Source organism: Stomoxys calcitrans, chromosome 2 (assembly GCF_963082655.1).
Source record: "Stomoxys calcitrans chromosome 2, idStoCalc2.1, whole genome shotgun sequence".
NCBI classification, from domain to species: Eukaryota; Metazoa; Arthropoda; class Insecta; order Diptera; family Muscidae; genus Stomoxys; species Stomoxys calcitrans.
The window spans coordinates 158,643,727-158,659,104 of NC_081553.1; the positions used below are offsets into that span (position 1 = coordinate 158,643,727).

The 15,378-nt window shown below is 36.1% G+C and overlaps 1 protein-coding gene across 1 annotated transcript in view; it reads right to left on the reverse strand.

The window, feature by feature from the left end:
- The window catches only part of LOC106084234 (acetylcholine receptor subunit alpha-like), a 245,542-nt gene that overhangs the window by 67,406 nt on the left and 162,758 nt on the right, over nt 1-15,378 (reverse strand). Inside the window, exon 5 of the mRNA XM_059361670.1 lies at nt 9,972-10,087. Coding sequence (XP_059217653.1) covers nt 9,972-10,087 — 116 coding nt within the window. The remainder of the gene's footprint in view (nt 1-9,971; nt 10,088-15,378) is intronic.

Below are 15,378 nucleotides of genomic sequence, written 5' to 3' on the forward strand. Positions count from 1 at the left end.
AACAGATGCAACTTTGGACTATGTAAGCAGTTTACAAACAAGGCCACCTCTCGACAGACGAAGATTACATTATACAAGACACTGATAATACCCGTGCTGTTATATGGTTCTGAAGCATGGGTACTTGTGAGAGCAGATGAGTCAGTGCTTGGAGTTTTTGAGAGAAAGATTCTTCGTTAAACATATGGACCAGTTTGCGTTAATGGAGAATATAGGCGACGTATAACCCAAGAGCTGTATGACGACAATAGCATAGTTACACGCGTCAAAAGAAAACGGTGCTTTGGCTAGGTCATGTTGTCAGAATGGATGAAGGAGCTCCAGCAAAGAAGTTATTTGAAGGTACACGCAAACCGGGAAGACCAAAAGCCCGATGGAAAGATCAAGTTGTGGGAGACACCTCGAAACTTGGTGTCAGAGATTTTAGAATGAGCGCAGAAGATCGAGGCGCTTGGAACGCTATTCTTCGTTCGGCTAGTGGAACAAATATTCTGTCATAGCCAATTAAAGTAAAGTTATTTATTTTTAATGAAATATTTTTTTAAGCCAAACTTCCGCTAAATGCTTCTTAATAAAAAAAAAATTATAAAGAAGGAACGAAATTAAAGATTTTGAATAAAATTTTCTCTAAAGACAACATTTTGACGAAATTTTTGCTAAAGACAAACTTATGATTAAATTTCCTTTTAAATTACGTTCTGTGCCTTACGGATATGATTTTGTATTTTTATTCTGCGTGCTGCAAGTTATTAACACATATGCAATGGCAGTGATATAAGGTATAATTGCGTTAATCCAACAACCTCACGGCATGTTACATATTATTGTATGAAAACAATTCAGTGTTTCTCCGTTGTATGATAACAAGATAAAACACGAAGTTCGCCCAGGTTAATCGTTAATCATCGATCGCGTTTGTTAAGTTTTTTTGACCGCATCTTTCTTTAAGAGGGTTTTCATAAAAGCTGACATGGAAATGGCCCTTCGGATTTGAAGTTAAATAGGAAATTGGTTAATGGACTGAATCCAACCATACTTCCGTCCACATTGAAAGCTATATCTGAAGACGCTAGTTGGCAATGGAAAGTTTAAATAAACAAATAAGTGACGTGGAGTCTGGAGTCAAATTTGATAGATATGACTTGCGACTCCTGGTGGTAAAGATATTATTTACTTGTTATATTTTTTATCATTTTCATAAAGACACAAAAATAATTCAGAAGGTAAAAATGAAACATTGAAGTTTACGATAAAATTGCAAAACTTTTTATGATAAATTCGTGGAAGAATGTGTTACGAATATAATATTTGGTTTACTGGGTAAGTACATACATAGTTAAAGTTATAGTGGAAGTATGCAATCAAATCAAGGCAATTTTGTGTATGTAACAGAGAAAGAAAACAATGCAAATGTTTTAAGGTTTCTAAAAAATTTCTTAAGAAAGATTTACAACTAGCTTATAAAATGGTAGGACAAAAATGTCATTTCCATTCCAAAAGCAGCAAAACCTTACCACATGAATGCGAAAGATCTTCGTGCTTTAAGTCTGTCATCCTTTAAGCTCAAGACTCTAGAGAGGTTAATAGAAACATATCTTAGAGCAAAGGTCTCTGGAGATCGCCTGTCTCGGCAATAGCACCACTGAAACAACCCTTCAAGACATAGAGAGTTCTATCGTTGTCAAGGATCAACTATAGTAGCATTTCTGACATTGAGGTGCTTTCAATAATGTAAAACCGACGTCAATCATGAAGTAGGTCGAGTTTTTAGGCATCAACACCACCGTAAGAAAGCTTATTAACAACTTACTTACTAAAAGATGCATTTCGACAGGCTTGGGATCTATGGATTTACAAAGATGAGCTATCAAAGGAACTCCTGAAGAAGGTGTACTGTCTCATTTATTGTACTTTGGAGTATAGCCATTAACAATGTCTCTGGAGCAAAAGGATGTATAAGTGGCTGAGTATTTTGAAGACGTGGCTATTGCAGTTAGGATTCTCCATGTGCGACAGTGAAATGGGCTACCGAAAGTGGTCTAGCCATAAATCCATTTACTAAAAGAGCAAAATACCTGGGTGGTTTGCTGGAGAGGAGACTGAACTTCAGATCAACCATTTTGGAAGGGGCAAGAAAGGAAACTCTTGCCTTATACATCTACAAGACAGCCATTGGCAAAAGTTGGGGGGTTTTAACCGCGTGTTATGCACTGTGTGTATACTGCGGTTGCTAGGCCTATAATGCTATGTGGTTTTGTGGTCTGGTGGGCGGCGCTATAAAAGTCCACCCACTGTTCAAACTCAGACGGAACCAAAGGATGGCTTGTTTGTGCGTCACAGCCTCACTGAGGACGTCGTTATATGATGCACTTAAGTTAATGTGACACTTAACCTAACCTAATTATCTGACCCGCTTTTTGATAACAAGTACTGTACCACTATTTCTGATAGAACCGATTAGAACCACAATATCCCTGGTAATAGAAGTTATATATACTTCTATACGGAAGGTTCTAAACTAGACGACCAAGAGGGCTTTGGGGTGTGCTCTGAAGAACTAGTGCTGATCATATGGAGAAGGTCACCTGACCACTGTAGTTTGTGTCAATAAATAAACAAATAAAATCGGGCTAAGTTCGGCCGACCGAATCTTATATACCCTCCGCCATGGGTTGCGTTTGGCAAGTTCTTTGCCCTGTATCTCTTTATGGGTAGACAAAGAATATTGAGTAAGAATTGATATGCTCAGGTTATGAACCGATTCTGGCCATACGTGGTTTGGATATTGGAGACTATAGTAGGTGTCATTCAACCAAATCGGATAAGAATTACGCCCTCTAGAGAGTCAAGAAGTATAACCGGGAGATCGTTTTACATGGGAGCTATATTAGGTTTTAAACCGATTTGGACCATACTTTCCACAGTTATTGAAAATAAAAACAAAACACTTCATGCAGAATTTCTTTCAAGATCCGAGATCGGCTTACACTCTAGAAGCTCAAGAATTCAAGATCCAAGATCCGTCTATATGACAGCTCTATTAGGATATGAACCGAACATTCTAGGCACAGTTATTGTAAGTCAAAAGAAAACACGTCATTCTAAATTTAACCCAAATCGGATAGGAGTTGCGTCCTATAGATGCTCAAGAAGTCAAAACATAAACCGACTTTCCCTAATATGAAGTATTTGTGCAAAAGTTTATTACTCCTTGGAATGTTAGCATGCTTTCCACAGATAGACGGAAATGACTGTATCGACTTAAAATGTCATGGCAATCAAGAATATATATTCTTTATGGGGTCTTAGACTAATATTTCGAACGTATTTCGATGTGTGACCATTCCAAAATTATGTGGCCTAATCTAGGCTTTAAGGGGTCTACCGCTTTGCTGTCTGATGGCAAACTGTCACTTAATCCTAACCTAATAACTTGTTCATATTTAACAGGTAAGAGCGTGCTAAGTTCGGCCGGGCCGAAACTTATATACCCTCCACCATGGATCGCAATTGTCGAGTTCTATGCGCGGTATGTCTTTTTAGGCAAACAAAGAATATTGAATAAGAACTGTTATGCCATTGGAGCTATAACAAGTTATAGTCCGATCATAAATGAATGCTGAACATTGTAGAAGTCATTGTGTAATATTTTAGTTCATTCGGATAAGAATTGCGCCTTGTAGGGGCTCAAGAAGTCAAGATCCCAGATCGGTTTATATAGGAGCTGTATCAAGCCATTGATCGATTCAGACCATATTGAACATGCATGTTGAAAGTCATGAGCGAAGCCGTTGTACCAAATTTCTGCCAAATCAGATGAGAATTGCGCCCTCTATAGGCTCAAGAAGTCAAGATCCCAGATCGGTTAATATGGCAGCTATATCAGGTTATGTACCGATTTGCGCCATACTTAGCACAGTTATTGGAAGTCATAACAAAACATCTCAAATTTCAGCCATATCAGATAAGAATTGCGCGCTCTATTGGCTCAAGAAGTTAAGATCCAAGATCGGTTTATATGACAGCTACACCGGACTATGAACGGATTTGAATCATACTTAGCACAGTTGTTGGAAGTGATACCAAAACACTACGTGCAAAATTTCAGTCAAATCAAATTGCGCCCTCTAGAGGCTCAAGAAGTCAAGACCCAAGATCGGTTTATATGGCAGCTATATCAACACATGGACCGATTTGGCCCATTTACAATCCCAACCGACCTACACTTATAAAAATTATTTGTGCAAAATTTCAAGCGGCTAGCTTTACTCCTTCGAAAGTAAGCGTGCTTTCGACAGACAGACGGACGGACGGACATGGCTGGATCGACTTAAAATGACATGACGATCAAGATTATATATACTTGATGGGGTCTCAGACGCATATTTCGAGGTGTTACAAACAGAATGACGAAATTAGTATACCCCCATCCAATGGTGGAGGGTATACAAATGCCGATTCAAAAAAAATCTTGAACGTATTAAGAACCTTAAGTGGAACTCCTTCTGCTTCCCACACTCCTTCTACTTCTGTGTCTTGTCATGGGTACACTTCATTCACACAAAAATTGCCTATTTATTGTTGGCGAAATATTCCGCATTCTATTGGACGACATAACACAAACAAAGCCACACAATAAAAGCAATTGTAATGAAACAGAGATGCTTGGACCAAATTCGTGAGCATTTAACTACATTTGCAATTAATTGAAGCGAAATTTGTATTGGCGCAGCGTTATGTCGCTCGTATTTTGCTCAAAGAACTCAGTACCACTTCTGTGGAATGTGTTCGCCATTTCTTCGCCACCATGTATAATAATAGGGCCGCACAGTGGTCGAAACGCCGAAAAATGGAAATAAGTCTACAGCTTATTATCTGTTGATCTGAACGGTGCAACATGCTGTAGTTGTAGTTGATCTATATCTTTAATAGAGGATGTCGAAATTTAATACAGGTTGTCAAACTTTTGCCCATAAACATTCCATTAAGGAACCTCCTTTTCATTGCCGCTTACGAATGGTTTGCCGCAGAGTGACACCAGTTAGTAGAGAAGTTTACTCCGCTGATTACCAAAGCTAACTACCTAACAAGAGTCGCTAGCACTAGAAAGGGAAACCATAGTTGATTTTTTTGTAGTTTTGCCGGGATTTCAACACAGGTGTTTAGCAACAGAGGCGGACATGCTAAAATTTGAGCTACATGGTATTGGTATTGCTGTATGGTATTCAAGCAAATGTTTATTTGCGAGAAATATTTAAATTTGTATGGCACATTAGAATAGGAATGAACCAATGGGACCTGGAAACAACAATTTTCCTTCTGCTGGCTATTTCAACGAAAGGCGTCAGAGTATAAATAAAAGATGTATTCTAAGATCCAATAATATATCATAGATTTTCGAAAATTTTAAATAAACATTTTTATGCAATACTAAATACCAAAATCTAATAAAGTGCAGATTTTTAATATAAAACCATTTTTTTTTTCAGAGTAAAATTTAGCACGCAGCTCTGCGAAATTATCGATTGCAGCCGAGACATTTGTTTCCACTGGAAAGTAGTTGTGTAGACTAAAAGATGGCGACCGATTTTAAATAACTTTGGGGTAATAAAGTACAAGAGCTGAAACAAACGTTTTTATTTGCAATTAAAGGGCAATATGCATTACCATAAGAAAATCATTAACGTATCCTAAGCGAAATTTTCGTACCGATACCTTTACCGAAAATTTCACTGACAGGTACGCATCTCAAATGAAATTTTCTTTGCGTAACATGGTGACATAAAAGCCATTGCAGAATTTTATTCTTGCAATTACGAATGAAAATTCATGTTTTGATACCTTTACCGAAATTTCACTGACAGGTACGCATCTCAAATGAAATTTTCTTTGCGTAACATGGTGACATAAAAGCCATTGCAGAATTTTATTCTTGCAATTACGAATGAAAATTCATGTTTTGATAATTGTCGAAAATATGCCAAAATTGTTTTACATTAAACCTATGTGAAATCAATGAGCAAACAAATAAATTATTTGACATAAACAAAAATGTTCGCCAAGTAAACTTCTTTTCTGAAAAACGTTGGACTTTGTTTATGATAAAAGTGCATGTTGTTTACTCTAAAATCTTGATATATAGAACATGTTATTAGGGGGTTTAACTACATATTTTCAAATGTTCTATTGCATTTGAAAGCTGAAGAAATACAAAAGTGGATCGAAGCGGAACCCACCATTACCCTTAAATCCATTTAGAAAAAAAATATTGGTTCATAAAAAAAAAAATACTATTTCCACCACATCCAATAGAATCCACGGGAAAGTGTTCAGCATCAAGCGGGTCCACCACCAACCGGAGTATATGAATTCCCCGATAAACAAACAAAAGAGGACCGAGTTTGTGTAAAAACTTAATGAATTTATTCGTGAAGGGAAGAAAGTGGTCCATACGGACGAAACAAATTTCAATCTGTTTTGCAGAAGAAACAACGGGTTGTCCCGTAGGGGAACTAGGACTGTGCAGACGCTACCAACATCAAGAGGACCAAATATCCACCTTATTGGACCAAAAGGGATGTGTGGCGTCATAAGAATTGATAGACGGCGAGGGGCCTTCAAAGGAACTGATGCAAAAGAGTGGATCCAGTCGGTTTTCTCAAAGTGGGTGGACATGGCGAACCAGTTCTCAGAACTTGTTTAATATATTTATTACGCTCCATGCCACAATAGATTGCAAGAGATATTTTCAGTGTCCTGCATCTCTTTTAAGATTGGTTTCATATTCACCGCGTTTGAACTCTATGGAAATACTATGGAGTAAATTTAAAACCTATGTCAAATGTCACACTACTCCAATTTTGGTACCTACAAATATTGGGCAGCATATGCGAAGCTGTGTTAACTATTAGTGTTGGTGACCACAGTCGCGCCATCCAACATTCTTTAACATTCCACGAAGAATCCCTGCAAGATATATCCGTTGGTCGTTAGCCATTTTTATACCCTACACCATAGTATGGGGGTATACTAATTTCGTCATTTTGTTTATAACTCCTCGAAATATTCCTCTAAGACCCCACAAAGAAAATATATTCTTGATTGACATGACATTATATGTCGATCTAGCCATGTCCGTCCGTCTTTCTGTCTGTCGAAAGCACGCTAACTTTTGAAGGAGTAAAGCTAGCCGCTTGAAATTTTGCACAAATACTTCTTATAAGTGTAGGTCGGTTGGGATTTTACTTCTTGAGCCTCTAGAGGGCGCAATTCCTATTCGATTTGGGTGAAATTTGGCATGAAGTGTTTTGTTATGATTTCCAACAACAGTACTAGGTATGGTTCAAATCGGTACATAACCTGATATAGCTGCCATATAAACCGATCTGGGATCCTGATTTCTTTCAAATGAAATATTCTGAATATCAAATGAAATATTCTGAATTTCAATTGAAATATTCTAATTTTCAATTGAAATGTTTTGAATATCAAATGAAATTTCTGAATTTCAACTGGAATTGTCGGAATTTTATGGTGTAGTGTTTCTTTTTTTATAAATTAATTTAAAATCCAATGTTTGAAATGGATTGAGCATATTGAAAAGGATGTCAAGTTCAATTTTATGTTGTAATATAACTCAAATTGAAATTTTTACGAATTGTAGGCAGATCTCAGTTGATAATTCAAACTCTTTCAGAGTATATTAAGATTTATTTTGATGCTATGATACACAATTATACTTAAAGCTTTCCATTTTTTATAATGTTATATTACGATCTACTGTATTCGTTATGCTATAAATAGCACAAAAAAATTGTTGTTGTTGTTATTATTTTCGCACATTTAAATACATACTTTTACCATCCATACTCGTCCAACCTGCTTAATGCTGACTGACTGCTCTTTGCTCAGTCAAAACAAAAAAGGAAAAAATGTTGTGTGTAAGAATGTGTCTAGACCAGTGACGAGCACACAATTCAATTATTTGCAAGCCTATGGGTATGCTTGGGATTACTTTCTTGTGTATGTGCAAAGTAATGTGCAAAAGAGTGAGTAGTTTTGCCAACCACTGGCCTCTACGCTCAAATACTCACCATTTCTCTCTAGTAGAACAGACACAAGAGAAAAATTATTAGCCCGCTACATGAATAACCGTTGGAGGCTATCGAAGCAATTTTGGGGCGGTCTTCACAAAACATGCCCCAAAGAGGAAAAATTTACGACCATATCAATATGGGGCTCAAATGAAAGATCTTTGGGAGTTAAGCACGAATCTGATATGAATCTTCGGCAAAAAGTTCTTTTGGGGCCACCCCACCCCCATAATACCATCCAAATAGAAAGTATTTGCTGACCATTGCAATATGGGTCTTAAATAATAGGTATTTTAGAGTAGAACACGAATCTGATATATATTTTCAAAGCTAAGTCACTCCATCCGCCAAACCAGTCATGTTTGCGACTACGGAAATATGGGTCTGAAATGAAAGGTATTTGGGAGTAGACCACGAATCTGATATCAACATTCGGGACCAACTGTCAAGGGGACGTCCCAACACCATAAAAACCCCAAAAAAGGACGTAATTGCTCACCAAGACAATTTGGTTCTTCAAGACAGTGGAGCTCGATATTGATAGTTGCTGGGGCCCATACCCCAAACCGGACATATTTGCAGACTTTTGCAATAAGGGGCTTAAATGAAATGTATTTGAGATTATAAAACGTATTTGATATCTAATTTCGAGGCCAATGCCAATATGGGGTTCAAATAAATAATATATAGATATGTGAGAATAGAGCACGTATCTGATATTCTTTTGGGGCTTAGTGTTTGGGAGACCACCCCACTCCCCAAAACACCCCTAAATCGGTCATATTTATCGACCATGTCAATGTGGGGTTCATATAAAATTTATACCCACTTTCGGGACCAATTTTCTGGGGGTCTACCCCTTTCCCAAAATAGACGACAAACAGCAATTATTTACTCACCATCGCAATATGGGGCTCACATAAAGGTATTTACGAGTTGAATACGAATATCCAACTGACCATGTATTTGGGGCACCACTCTTTCCCTAAAAACCCCCCAATGTGTAAAAATTTGCCGACCATGCCATTATGTGGCTCAAATAAAAGATATTTGAGATTGGAAAACTCCTATGAAAACCAATTTTGGGGCCAAGTGTTTGGGGGACGCCTCATCCTATACACTCTGCTTAAACTAATATGGTATTTGAGACAAGAGCACGATTCTGATATTGTTTTCAGGGGCAAGTGTTTAGGGGACCATCAAAATTGCCAAGTCCGAACGGCGTAGCGCGGTGCGACACCTTTTTGGAGAAAAGTTTTTCATGGCATAGTACCTCACAAATATTGCCAGTATTAGGAGGGGAAAACCAACTCTGACTATTTTTTCTGATGGTTTCGCCAGGATTCGAACCCTGGCGTTCAGCGTCATAGGAAGACATGCTAACCGCAACGCTACGGTGGCCTGCGTAGGTGGTCCCCTAGGCCTCCGCTACTAGGGGACCGCCTCACCCCCGTAAACACTCCTAAATCGGACATCATGAGAATATCGGGCGGAAATAAAGTCTTTTTAGAACGACATTAGACCCTCCGAGCGAATTCGTGGTCCAATAAAGATCATTTGGAATTCAGATAAAGGCTCTTATATTGTTATATTGCTAGTCAAGCGATATGCATATACTTTTTTCTTAGCATGGCATATCACTAAAAGCTCTTTTTTTGTCGAAAATAAATATTCATAGGATAATTTTGTTCCATATAAAGTAAAAGTAAAAAAGAAGTATATGAAAATCAAGCTTAACAACAGCAAATGCATTTTTTTTCAAAAATTTTTTTTTAACTATGAGCAATCTTCTAGTCGTACAATAGTGCTTTGGTTTGAAAAATTACTTTTTCAGTTCTACGCAGAATTCCGGTGTATTAAATGGGTGTTTATATTTACCTTACTGCTGGTACTTCGAGAATATCCCACTCCACAGACATGTAAAACTCGGATAGATCAACTCCGACATCAACCACATTGCTGCCCTGTTGTTCGTCCATGTGCCTTAAATCCACCTTGATAGCAATTATAAATAAATTAATAAATAACAAATAAATAATATATTAAATATTATTGCGGAATGTGTTAATGCAATTGAAAAAGTAAGCTACATCATTAACTTGAACAAAGCAAAAATTAAACGATGCATAAAGAGGTTGCAAAATGCCATTCTAAACACTTTCAAATCGAGGGAAAACAGCATCCAAAAGCTAACTGCATTCACAAAACTACGTTCAGAAGCATAAATGTGTATGGAGAATTTTTAATTAGTTCAAGTTTAGGCACTACGAAGTATTTTTATCATCGATTGGATTACTTTGATAGCTATTAATTAATTTGAAAAATCGTAGTAATCATTTCCTAAATACCACCATAAGCAAAATTATGATATACAACAATTACATGCGTAATTAGGACTTGGGACCAAAGTAGAACACGTAAGCTAGCGTTCTAGTTTGATTTGCTGTCTACAAAATTTACAAGGACTTACTACGCATATCGCATTCCATAAATATTTTATAGTCTCAAAAATTAACAGTTTCAAAAATTAGTTAATACGAATAGTAGTTAGTTTTCTAACAATCGTCAAAAACGGTACTGTGTTAAATGTTTCCACAGCAAATATGGATAAAAAAAATATTAATTAAAGTGCCTACAGTTCATGTTTACATTGTTCAATGTATACGGTGCAACAAAGTACTGGATAGATATCGAGTGAAGGCATATCGATAGTACATATACTTCACGTACTCGAAGACTGGCATAAGCCCTGTTTCGTTTAGCACTGCAACGCAATCCGTAGAGAACAAAAATAAAACGCCAAAAATGCATTTAGTGCAATTCTGTCAACTATTCGATATAAAAAGTCAAAACATATATATTGTATGTGAATAAAATTTGCAAACACTTTATTTCATTGCCATTCTCAATAGATATATTCTTAAGTACATCTGCCTCCAGGAGACCGATGTATGTGTGTACTACATAAGACTCCACTGCATAAATATACAGAACTTCGTTCGTTTTGCACTAAAATAAAAAAAAAAATAAGTATATTTTTTGATTCACAAAAAGGCATTTTAAGGTTCTAATTGACTTGTACGACTGAAAAAAATAATTATGAAAAGCTGAACCAGATATCAATTTGAAACATTGAGACAAGGTTGTTTGGACTGTTTGGTTACCGACTCGCAAGTCCGCGAAACATTTTATGCGTTTCTTTTTTGTCCTTTACGGCATTTGTATCTAGTTCTAAAATAAAACAAAGTAGTAGTCGCAATTTATAGATGATTTTAATGAAAATTATTTTTAAATAATAGCTCACTGATTTCTCAGTTTTTATTGTCGTGTAGCAATATCCTTACTTTATTTAAATTGAAATTTCCAGGCCATCTGCTCACCTATTGCATGAACTGCCAGCAAACTCCGTGTTAGATTTTTTTTTTTTTTATAAAAAAAGGTTAAATGTATTTAAAATGTGATTATATTGCTAAACAATAAATAAATGATACTTGAAACACTTGCGCCAACTGAATTTAATTTCAAACAAAAAAGGGTTTAGAGAAAAATATGTACAAATCAAAGGTTTCACTATAATATGATAGGACAATAAACATGAAACTACGAATCTACACCTGACATGCTGGTGTTTTTTTACTATAAAGTATGATATTTTTAGCATAACTTCATTCAGAACGTTTTTTATTCAGGACGCGATTTGTTTTACATTCAGTACGTTCAAAAATCATTTCGGTCAAAATATGAAATCAATTCGAAATATTGTGAGTGGATTATCGAGTTAAGAGCATCCTGAACTGCCAATCAGTATCCAAATGAAAATGTGAATGTATGTGTGAGATACTCTTAGTTTGTTTTTTTTTATCCTCTCTAAAGGTGTTTGAACGCTAACTTCTTATTTCATAGTGCATATTTATATTTTTCACGGTTACTTTTAGAATTCAAATAACATCGTTATTAAATGAAAAATTCTTCTTAAATAATGATTAAGTATCCCATTAAATATAGCCATCATGTTTGTTTGCGTAACAAGTTATTATCCGAAAAAGAAATAGTGAAAATGTATTGATTTTCACCTTAAAAACAACCTAAAGTACAAATGATTTTTTTTTCAAACAATTGCTTGAAATTCTTTAAATAAAACATAATATTAATAATATTCAAATACTTTATTTTTTCACTTCCAGCTTTTATTTAATATGCAGGGTATTGCGTTGGGAAGGCAAAGTTAAGGATAAGATGGGGGAACAGGAAGTATTTATTGGTATTTGTTCAAAATTTCCAGACGTCAAAGTTGATGGGAAAGATATAAGCCGGAAGTCGTTTCAACATACGAACTGGAACCGAATTACAGCATACGTGATCGAGTACGCTTGGATGGATGTATTACCGCACTCGAAAGCTGTCGTATCGAAATTTTTCAACTGGCTACCGATTATTTTTTGTGGCAAAACAAAACAACACAAACGAACATTAACATCTACCCGGCTTTTGTTAAAAGTATGTATTTATTGAAATTTTTGGACACAAACTTGAATTTAGTTCGGCCGGGTCGAATCTTATATACCCTCCACCATGGATCGCATTTATCGAGTTCAAACAAAGAATATTAAATAAGAACTGTTATGCTATTGGACCTATATCAAGTTATAGTCTGATTCGGCCCATAAATGAATGTTAAACATTGTAGAAGTCATTGTGTAATATTTGAGTTCATTCGGACATGAATTGCGCCTTGTAGGGACTAAAGAAGCAAAATCGGGAGATAGGTTTATATAGGAGCTGTTTCAAGCTATTGATCGATTCAGACCATATTAGGCACGTATGTTGAAGGTCATGAGAGAAGCCGTTGTACACAATTTCTGCCAAATCGGATGAGAATTGCGCCCTCTAGAGGCTCAAAAAGTTAAGATCCCAGATCGGTCTATATGACAGCTATACCAGATTATGAACTGATTTGAATCATACTTAATACAGTTGTTGGAAGTGAAAAACTCCATGTGCAAAATTTCAGTCAAATCGGAGGAGAATTGCGCCCTCTAGTGGCTCAAGAAGTCAAGACCCAAGATCGGTTTATATGGCAGCTATATCAAAACATCAACCGATTTCAACCATACTTATCGCACTTGTTAGAAGTGATACCAAAGCACTACGTGCAAAATTTTAGTCAAATCGGAAGAGAATTGCGTCCTCTAAAGGCTCAAGAAATCAAGGCCCACGATCGGTTTATATGGCAGCTATATCAAAACATGGACCGATTTCGCCCATTTACAATCCCAACCGACCTACACTAATGGTAAGTATTTGTGAAAAAATTCAAGCGTTTAGCTTTACTCCTTCGAAAGTTAGCGTGCTTTGGCTAGATCGACTTAAAATGATATGACGATCAAGAATATATATACTTTATGGGGACTAAGACGCATATTTCGAGATGTTACAAACAGAATTATGAAATTAGTATACCCCCATCCTATGGTGGAGGGTATAAAAAGGATAATAACTTTGTGCGTATTTGCAGAGAAATGATAGATAAAAGTGATCCCATGTCATTGCCTAATAAAGCGTACATAAACAATCTAAATAAAACAACTATCTATTAAACAACATATTATTAATAAAATATGCATGTTATTTAGATTTAACGGGTAGCTGACAAATGACCACATTTTGTGTAAAATTACTTTTTATTGATTCAAAGTACGAAAGTATGCGGAAATATTTTTGATTCCATTCACTTTTGCGTGATATGACCACATGTTCCATTATCTTCTTTTCTGCGTTGTTGAAGTAACGAATTGCAAGCAGAACGAATGTAATTTGCCGGTATGTTGGCTCATTCCTGTACAATATATTTCTTAGCGCATCCATACGGGCATATTTTGTTTAGTCGTTACCATGCTCTCAAAAGTGGCCTAAATAAAAAAGACCGTCGGATTGGCATGTGGCAAATTGGACAGCCCCTCTGTGGGCCAAATAAAGTACGGAACATGATTGTTATTGTCATTCTTGGTTTAGAAGTTTTAAAACACGGTGCCGAGTCTTGTTGGTACGTTCATGGTCTGCGACCGAAATATTTGCTAGCCCACGGCTCCAAAACATCGACCGACATGTTTTAACGATAATAAATTGCATTTACTTTGATTGAATAGAGCTTAACTTCCAAGCGCTCATGTCCACTGCGGTACCACGAAAGTTGAAATTGGCCATTTCTTAAATTTTTCCAAGATTTGGCAACATTTGTTCTTTAGATGTTGCCTTCCCTTGGCTACAATTTGGATTTTTTTTGTTGCCAAATTCGTATGGCCATGAATTGAGTCATTTCCACCTTTTGTAGCCCATTTATTTTGCTTAAATTATTCCTATATACGAAAAAGTATGTATTTATTTATTTTATATTATAATTACACTCAAAAACTTAAATTTTAAATTCTATTCGATTGCTCCAGAGCTCACGAGTGGATTTCGAACAGTTGCTACTCGATTATGCTTCCGTTAACGAATGCCATAATCTCGAATTTCGAAAGTGCGGTAATACCAAAACAAAAATTTTCGAACAATTTTATTCGTTCGGGTATGCGGTAATTCGGCCCCTGGTTTGGCCTATTAGAAATTCAGTCGGTAGTTCATGCTCCGGTCTATAAGCCATCTAATTACAAACGGTTGTGAGTTTCTTGAATGTCTAGGCGAACATCCTTACACTAGGTAAAATTAATTTCAGTAAAAGTGAACTCCCTATAGTGCTTAAGAATCACTTGTTTGTTATAAGTTCAATAATTCCTTAGATATTACGAGTTTGGTTTTAGCTGCTTAGTTTACTTTTTACTTACTTTACTTTTTACAAGTAAAATATGAAATTAAAACATACACGTTTAGTTAAGCGTCTGCACCCCACGCTCTCAATCGCTCATCTGTTGTGAAGAAGACAAATTTAATACGAAACATTGCAAATGTACATTAAATAAAACTGTACCTAACTTCGCCGCAGTCGAGATTTGAACCAAGAAACTTCAGTTTACAAACTTCAGTTTACAAACAAAAGACAAACATTTCCCATCTATTTTTTATCAAAGATGGCCACATATTCTTGTTATGGACACAATACTTCCATATATGGAGACTATTGGCATCCTAAAAATCCTAATTTAGCCATAAAATTGATAGGAGCTTTGTTGAACAGAGGATGTACTTTTGTTTACAAAAATAATCTTGGACAAGCGCGGAATCGTGAGGAGACAGCCAACATTAAAATATATGTTTAGAAAAAACAATACTACAGGCTTCAAGTTCA